Here is a 9,616-nt window from a genome sequence, read left to right as displayed (position 1 = left end):
TATGCAAGAAGTGATATAACATGATTCTATATGTAAATAATTACTTTAAGAAGTAATTACGATTAGTTTGATCTATTGTAGCCTCTATGCCCTATAGTTGTAGAAGTAAGTGTTTGGCATATTTTAAAACTGACTAACATTACAAATCGCGTTGATTTTCAATCCGTTATAGTTATGGATTTTAGAATCTTAATTCTATGGAAGTCTTTAATTGAGTTTATTTATCCCGGTAAGACACCTGTTACATAAGAAAATTATAGAATATATATACAACGAAACAATCAAACTCACCCATATAATGAAAGGAACGAAATGAAGTTTATAATGATTTAATACAGATTTACCACATTAATTTATACTTGTTTTACAACAATACTTCACGAATTTGTCACGGTAGTTAGTTAAAACTTTTCAAAAATGCATTGTTGATAATGTATTTTATGCGTTTGTCCGTGGAAAATTAACAGCAACCAAAATCGTTTTCTTTATAAATGAGTATATATAATTACAGCAATGCAATTAAATTTAAGGATGTAATAATTACAAGAACAAAGTAGTACCTGGTTATAGACAACAAAATTTTTAAAACAAAATATATTAAATTACTTCAATATAATAATAATAATAATTAATAATAATCTAATTAGTAATTATAATAAGAATTAAATGACAAAACAACTACCGATGCAAAGAATTACATTTCGATAATCTTAATAATTCATGAAATTTTATGGTTATTGGTCAATGTGCAAGATTTCTTCTCTTCAGTGGTCCCTATAAGTATAACAGATATAATGGTTATGTTATAAAATGGTTATATATAATGGTTGTTTGCCGGAAAATGCAAAAAAGTTGACTTAATTAAAGATTCCTTTTTGTCTTAATGATATACAACTATGTTAATTCTTACAGGATATCCCTTATGACGACACCATCTCTGGAAGCACTCCTTAATTTTTTCACTTTTTTTGGGATCTTTTGAGAAAACTTGTATTTCATGATCCTATTAATGATCGTTTTCAAAAATGTTGTAAGTATAAAACGTTGCAATGTTTTAAGCGAAAGAAAAACTTTAAACTTAATCCTACTTGTTAACTAGCCTGAAAAGTTTGTGGAAGCATGTCAGAAATTTCATCTGTAGGAATTTGGAAAGCAGTGTCGGGTTTATCTTTGTTATAAAACATGAAATGATCCAATGGGTTTTCTTTTCCCATGCAAAAGTCAAAAGAACGCACCTGGTTTACAATATTAATATAAGCCTGTCAAAAAAACGACAAAGATCGAAAATATTGTACCAAAACGGTATTATAAGCCCATACATACGTTGACTACTATATCATCTTTCTTTAATTCCTTATTCTGGTCTAACCCTGCGATTTCAGCTTCAGCTTCAAAACACTGAAAAACAGATAACAAAATCAAGGATAAAATGTGATATAAAGAAAAATTCACGACACAAACGTAAAATAAATAATCTAATACTTTAGGAATATCCTCGCTTGCTATGGCCCTTAGCTTGCTATGACCAACATAGTCATAGAGATCACGCCGAAGTATTCGATTTAAAATATTTTGTGCTTCAACCATGAAATCGCATCGATTGTCTGCATGCAATATCTGAAGAAAAACCTGAAAGAGGTAAAGATTTTTATAAAAGAAAAATATTCCGAGAAACATTTTAAGAAGCATCCTCACATTATCAGTCAGCTTTTCAAAAGCAACCATATCCGTGATGGTCTCAGAAATCATCAACATTTTTCCATCTTTGCCAGGAAAACAAATATGCTTGTTTGCAACAACCAATGCATCACAAATCCTGTAAATTATAAAGTTTCATTATTTGTAAGAAAATTGCATTCTTGTGATAGATTAATTCGCTCATGCATACCCATAAGAAGAATGAACTTTGATGTCATAAATCTTTTAATTCTAATTTAAACTCTCAAACTAGCGTGCATAAATTAAAGTAGACAAAACTAAGTTTTCTATTACTGTATAACAACAACAACTTAGAAGTAAAAAAATAGTTTTCTAAACACATTTGCTGGAAAGCTTAAACGCAAGTAGACCAGACGCAATATTGTATGAAATATGAAATATATTACTTTGGAATTAAAATGCAAGTTTTAACATTCAATCGATAACCTGAAGTGATATAAGTTAAATTTCTGAGAAACGAAATATGATATATTAAATTTGTTTATTCAACCGAGATAATAACTCTAATTATAGTTTATGTGGGATGTAGTATTGCACACCATTTTACTATCTAACATAAGTAATATACCCTTTCTGTGAGCCTTCATATAAATCATGCTTTACTTACATCGCATTTATAGCTGAACACACCCTGTGCTGGTAAGCCCGTCTATGCAATGAACTTCGAGCATGAAACATTTCATAAAGGTTCAAGTATTCCTGCATGTATAGTATTGCATAAATTTAAGTAGTCATACAACTAACTCCATGTACTGTACAGCCTTTAAACTTAAGGGGAACTTAAACAAAAGAATCAACTGCCGTTCGACATCCTGCTTTAAATGTACGCTGTAGCCTTTTAGATCAAGTTGAATGTTAACGGTTGTTTATTTTTTAATTGTCTGCAAAATCAAAATAACGCAAGGGAGATCATAAATAAGTCAAACTAATTCGTATTTTTATTAAAGCTTAAATCAACTCTGGATTAAACGGTTACTATTGTCGTAAAACATAGTGTAAAGGTGTAAAACATAGCTACTTAGGTACTAAGTGCTCCGCTGTATTCTCAAATTATGTGAGTTATATGAGATTCTATTAGGGTTATTATTGCAAAATCATAATTTTATTTTGCTTTTAAAAATCTATTTGTCGCTATTTGAAATCTTACTTTGTCACGTTGGCATATGTGAGTATCTTCTCCTACTTTCAGGACCTTTAGAAACTTCATGAAGCGCTTATGATCGAAGCTGTTCTTTATGCCCAAGTGATGACAGTCACGTGCAAAGTAATCCCATTTGTCAACATCAACTTTATATGGACCATTTGAAACAATCTAGAATTTACAATGCTCATAATAAATACAAAACGAAGAAAAAGCATAGTGAATTAATTCAGCTATAGTGACGTTCACATCGTGCATGTGTATGTTGGGTATTACAGTATATGTTTATATACTACTATGCATTAATGATTTTTACAAGCGCTCTGTACTTATTATACCTCATATAAGAAACCTTTTTCCCGGGGTCTCCCTCTGTAATTCCAGCTCTATATCAGGCAAATAAAATATTTAAATATAAATATGTTACCTTACAGATGATGATGACTCAAAAGTAGCAAGGAAACCACCGCTTTAATCTTATGAAGATTTTCTAATGGCAATGTATGGTAAGTAAGCGAGTGAGTTTATGTAGTGTTATAACATATCGGCATACTGCGTTACGTACTAGAGAGAATATAACATTTTTACATTCATTCATTTCGTTACCGATTTTTCATCATTTAAAGGGCCCGTAATCATTTCTTTTATGAAATCTAAATCTTCATCCATGTTCAAATCAGCATCTGTAAAATGACCTTCCAAGTGCTGATTTATCTCCATCAAATGATCAAACATCTTACAAGATACTTCTTCATGCTAAAGTAAAATTCCGAAGAATTATGAGTGTTTTGCAAAATTAATTTTATATTTGTTGTTTTACGTTTAAAACTTCCTTGGTGGACTGCTCAAATGTTTGAATAAGTGGCCATTCGGGAAAATCATTTACTTTACTTCTTTGCATATTACCAAATATTCTACCTACGTTGCATTCATTGTCATGCGATAGCAATTTTAAACTTTAGTCAGAATTGCTTAAGTAAAGATAGAATAATATGTTGTATATGACTTACTTTCAATTTAGTTATTCCAACTCTGGGAAGAAATTTATTATCGAACAAGTGCGAAAACGGTCCATGCCCTACAATAAAACCACATCTTTAATAAAAGAAGTTTTTTCTCTATAGTCAAAAGATTATACGCCAAGTGCATAACTTGGTAGAACAAACAACGTTTTCTGGCTAATCTTATGAAAAATGATTACCGAGATCATGACAGAGTCCAGCTATTTCCACGCAAAGGATATCTTTGTCGTCAATTAATTCAGGATGCTGGGCTTGCAAGTGACGAGTAAGTTCACCAGCCAAGTGACATGTCCTATTAAAACAAAATAAATATATAAAACAGGAGAGTAAACTGAAATGGAATTTTCTTCGATAATTATTGTTTCTTACTGCATCTCTCTTTCGATATATATTTTTTTGGAAAATATGCACTTTTTTGTGCAGCTTATACTAGTGTCAAACCATTTTGAAGAATGTGAAATTGTTTGCTAAATGAATTCATCAATAATAATTAAGTCGTTTCATACACTCCAACTACGTTGGTGCAAACTTTTTATATAAATCTGCATTCGGTTGTAAAATCAGTTTGCAATATTTAGTAGAAGATAGATAACGTTAAGAATTAGTTAATTGCCTCGTTAGCAGATATCAATTAAATATAATTTCATTTTTTTGAAATAAAACCTGTTTGGTCATATCATCATAAACTAATTGACTTTTTACCTGGGCCAAGATGTACTGTTTAAAATAGAATAATTATTGTTTTGTAGTGGTGTGCTTACTAGAATTGCGTATTTTAAACCGTATTTTTGGAGATTGTTTATAAATATGCAGCGTATAATAAAACTAAATTTCTCTGGCCCTGAAAAGATTTTATTAAGCACTTTTTAATGTGTTTTGAACACATTTTAAAGAAAGGTTTCAGTTTTGATTTATGTAATATCAACTATTTTTATGCAATGTTTAAAACATTTAAATGAAGAAGGTAAATGAAAGATCAACTCCACTAAAAGGTTCAGTTTATACCCAATGCAATGCTCGAATCTGTTATGAGATGCTCCCGGATAAACAAAGTAAGTTGTTCCAAGTTGTTTGATATTTCTGAGCCTTTGAAACTGTGGTGTGTCGATTATCTTCACCAACAGAGGATGGAGTTCTATGGGACCATGGACGGGATCTTGGAAACACTAAATGCATTAAAACAATGTTAATAAAAACAATTTTTAAAGATTTTAGTTTGAAACTTGCGGGTTATATTGCTATAAGAACGGTATATCAACGGTCTTCTGGACACAATGTAGCTTCCACAAAATTATTTCGCCTCAGGTTCTTATGCTACTAGTGATGTGTTTTTGCCTAACCCTTTAATTAATTCTATCTATAGCTTTTCTCTTATTTTCGTAAACTGTTGGTCGACTAAACGTATTATTACCTTTAGCAGTCGTACATTTATATAATGGTTATACATTGTTGGTACTACAAACATTTCAATCGTTGACTGAAGTGTTGAAAAAAAATATTTTCTTGTTGCAGAGAGTGATCAGTACAAAATGGACGTTTTTGAATTTTTTCTTATTTCTTAAACTTAACGAAGGTCATAACGTGTCCTTTGTGTAGTGTCGGGATAGCAATATCTGATTATCAATAATGATAATTTGCTATATACTGTATGAAAAACTACACAAAAAAATTTTGAGCAAATAGTTTTCTTTATAAAAAAAAAATTACTTTATTTTGTAGCCTAAATTTTGTTGAATCCATGTTTAATATAATAATGTGATAAAAACGCACATTAACAATTTTTGTAGAGCACAATGTAAATTGGAATCAATTATAAAATAAAATTTATAAAAATTATTTGTTTATGAAACAGTATATACTGTGGCTTTCGGGACTATGACACTTTATCGAAAGACACTTTATCGAACGACACTTTATCGAACGACACTTTATCGAACGACAGTTAATCGAACCGACAGATGATCGAACGAACAGTTCGACAGTTAATCGAACCGACAGATGCGGTCTTTGTAATGGTGTGCATTAATGAATTGTGATGTATATATCATAAAGTTGACGATTTATATTTTTTATCTATATTTTATAATTGTATCATAAAGTTGACGATTTATATTTTATATCTATATTTTATATTTGTATCATAAAGTTGACGATTTATATTTTATATCTATATTTTATATTTGTATCATAAAGTTGACGATTTCGCATGGCGGCCTGCCCGCCATGCAAAATCGTCCCGCCCGAAACATATTAATAAGTTATCACAAGAATACGGCCCGCCGTTTCTTATTGAGTTTCAAACCGCAGTGTTAGCTCTGTTTGAAAAAATTGTGGTATTGTTACGCCGCGCCCCCGCTGTGCGGAAAACCAGTTGACCGCGAGAAGAGAACGAAATAGAATAGTTAGTCAAGTTATTGGTGCGTACATGAGTAATACGCTTCAATGCGGAGAGAGAGCAAAATTATATAAATATCACAATATCTCAAAAATTACAAACATGGACAGATAGCTGAACATTGTTTATGAAAAGTCACCAAATTTCAATTTTCTACAGCAAACAATGCAACTGTACGCCACGTTTTGCTATGACTGTGTGCGGGAGAAGCAACAGTCGATTCGTTCAACTGTCGGTTTGATCAACTGTCGGTTCGATAAAGTGTCGTTCGATAAACTGTCTTTTGATTAAGTGTCGCGTCACGGTGGCTTTCATCCAACAAACTTATAACCGAAATATCTTACCTTTTTCGGTAGAATTTTTCTTCCGCTTCCACCAGAACTACTTGAAGCGTTTTCTTCAGACATTATTGTTAAAAGATTTATAACTTGCCCTACAACGTCAAAAATTACTTTCTGAAAAATATACTTAAGTTATTTCGCTTGGTATTTCCACTTAGGATTTTATTGCTGCGAACCAAATGTTCAAAAATTTTACTGTAATTTATTTTTTAAATTGTTATACTACATTTTTATGTATCTGCTGCGTTTTTAACTCAATTGTGTCGGCTCGATGGAGTAGCGATATAAGCCAGTGCTCAATTATAATTATAATTATATAAGACCATTTACCAACCCATAAACGGCGATTGCTCTCTTTTTTGATAATCCTGGCAAGCACTTTAAGCTGCACAAGTTTACGAAATATAAACAAGACATATAAATAGCTTACATTTTGGCATTGTCTGTTGACACGTACGGAATTGCGAAAATTAGCTGGCATCGTCTTTTCCTTATTCGAGTTACTAACACCTCTATACTTGTTGATGGTATTTCAGCGGTCAGATGATATAGATGTTGATGTTGATTTAAAACAGCGGTGAAATTCGTACTTGACCGTTCGATCCAGTACTTTTACTTGGCGACAAACGTTCAGGGTTTCTGTTACACTGTACTTTATCACGTTTGTATTCATTTTCAGGTGTGGCTATGATTATTATCGGTGAAGACGTTTATCGGTGAAGGAGTCATTAAGCGGTTCATTGGTTTCAGTTCTTTTCTGTTTTCTAGCAGAAGACATATTCACGCTTACACTATGGTGTTCATGGGGTGTTCAAATGATTTCTGCCATGATCCACCACAACCAAACCTGACAACATGATGATCCACTAAATACGAATAGTAAATATATTGGACATGCTTTAATTTTTATGGTGCTTTACTCATGAAAATGTACCCTACAACATAATAATAACTTTGTAAAAGTCAAAAGTGAAGTGTGCTACAGCTGCAAGATTGTTTCAGTGAGAAAAATGATGAGTTGGTTTAGATCCCACAATAGCATCGAATCGGGGCTTTCTGTCACTTACTGATATCCTCATAAGCTCATGAATATGAGCATTTGTGAGTCTCGTTTTATGCTTGTTTTTTTACAAAATTCATTGATGAAAACAACGACTCACAAAGGTACGTAGAAGCGAAGCAAGTAAGGATCCTTCTAGCCAGCCTGGTTATAACTGGGTACCTTTCCAAGGTTACAAGTGATAACCAAAACACATTTGGATCTGCGATACAAATCTCATCTCCTTTAAGATTCCACAGTTCTACCTGCATTTTAGACACCAGCAATGCATATTCAGTGGAAAGTTGGGTTTTCCAAGTGCCATCAACATCAGCAGACAGTGGATGAGAGATTAGCTCTATAACTGAACTGATTTCATAAAATTCCTTGAACCTGTTACAGAACTCAGTGTCCAAATTTTCTGTTTTTCAAAACTTTTTTTTCTGTTCAATATTCAATGCTTTCTTGCCTTTGTTTCTAATTGAACAAATGTCTGCGTATCGACCAATAAACAATGTCTGCGTATTGACAGCCACGTGTTAACCTGTAATGAAATGGTGGTTTATCGTTCCTTAGCCTGTAAGGACGACTACTTCAATTACAAAGTTTGTCTGTAGAATTGTTTAATGTCCTCGATGATAAATGAGTCTCAGGTCGTTGTTTCGCTTCTCTTAATCTTAGAATCAATTGTATACCATGACAACTGTATAAACTGATTGTATTGTTTCTTGTTTAAACGATTACATTAAATAAGACATTGGGACAGCTACATAATAAAGTCGACCACTTTCTAGGGTTGACTTCGTAGACTGTCACGCATTGAACAACTATGAATAACAACACACGCAAAGCAGGCATGCACGACATTTTTGTCACGACTTAATACGATAAGCAGAGAGGAATCGATTACGTAACGCAATGCTTTGCTTTGCCGATTTCCGTAAACAAGTATTCTATGCGGCATTCGATTTGCAAGCAATTTTATAATATCATCACAAACCCTATCCTAACCGGGCTCGCGACTTTACTATTTTAACTAGGTTGTGGCCGACCCTGCACACACATTTTCAATCGTTAATTACTTGAAAACTATACGTCGTAAACTGATCGGATTTTTACATGTTAATAGCAAAAACATCTGGCTTCCTGTATATATCATAATTGTAAAACTAAAGAAAGAACATTTAGTGTAAATTAAGTATTTCTACAAGTGATACATTTCTAGAAGTTTTTCTTGTTTAGCCGCAGCTCCCCGCTGTGCAGAAAACCAGCTGACCGCGCGAAGAGAAGACAAGAGAATAGTTAGTCGAGTTAGTGGTGCGTAAATGAGTAAACGAAAACGATACGCTTCAATGCTGAGAGGGAGCAAAATTATGCTATTATAAATTCAAAAAATTAATTTCAACACTGACAATTAGTATCCACATGAAAATACTGTAAAAAGTTTTTTTTTCAAGGCTACATTTGAAGATCCACACAAAAAGTTGAAAAGATCCGGATCCGGATCGCGATCCGCCATTTGAACAACCCCGCACTATGGTTTTTAACAGAAGACAAATTTACGTTTAAAACAATGCTCATCACGATTCTAACTACGGTAAAGTGCCACAAGAGTCGTCTAATTTTACTATAACTTTCTTATACTTCAATTTCTGCGATCAACACACTTCGCCATAACCTGATATGGAAAGGCTCGGAATTTCTTGTATATAAAGACCAGCTTTCTATTGTTTGCTTTCTGCACTGATTTGACATTGGCCCAATATTACTTTATCCCATGCTGTGTTTCAGCATTGGCTTGAACCGACAAAATCTTTTGAAAGCGTTTTGGCAATAGCTGTTGTTCCTTTCTTTTCATAAAGACTACTCTAATTGTCTTCGCTTCATTCCTCTAGATTCTGAAAACAAACAAGCCACAACTGACTCGAATTGAATGCATTTGGAGTGCACTGAATCCTA

The 9,616-nt window shown here is 32.8% G+C and overlaps 1 protein-coding gene across 1 annotated transcript; it reads right to left on the bottom strand.

The window, feature by feature from the left end:
* Window positions 1–201: 201 nt before the first annotated feature.
* Window positions 202–6,728, bottom strand: LOC143452146 (deoxynucleoside triphosphate triphosphohydrolase SAMHD1-like). The gene is made up of 14 exons (XM_076953006.1): window positions 6,622–6,728; window positions 4,888–5,048; window positions 4,062–4,174; window positions 3,871–3,938; window positions 3,467–3,616; window positions 3,199–3,246; window positions 2,867–3,031; window positions 2,327–2,418; window positions 1,696–1,816; window positions 1,483–1,629; window positions 1,324–1,398; window positions 1,101–1,235; window positions 911–1,003; window positions 202–774 (listed from the first exon to the last, which is right to left on the bottom strand). Exons 1-14 carry the CDS (start codon window positions 6,682–6,684, stop codon window positions 742–744), a joined length of 1,464 nt encoding a protein of 487 aa, XP_076809121.1. The 5' UTR covers window positions 6,685–6,728; the 3' UTR covers window positions 202–741.
* Between the last annotated feature and the right edge of the window lie 2,888 nt (window positions 6,729–9,616).

This window comes from Clavelina lepadiformis, chromosome 4 (genome assembly GCF_947623445.1).
Source record: "Clavelina lepadiformis chromosome 4, kaClaLepa1.1, whole genome shotgun sequence".
NCBI lineage: Eukaryota > Metazoa > Chordata > Ascidiacea > Aplousobranchia > Clavelinidae > Clavelina > Clavelina lepadiformis.
The sequence above is the reverse complement of the archived record's forward strand: the minus strand, read 5'-3'. Positions and strand labels throughout refer to the sequence as shown.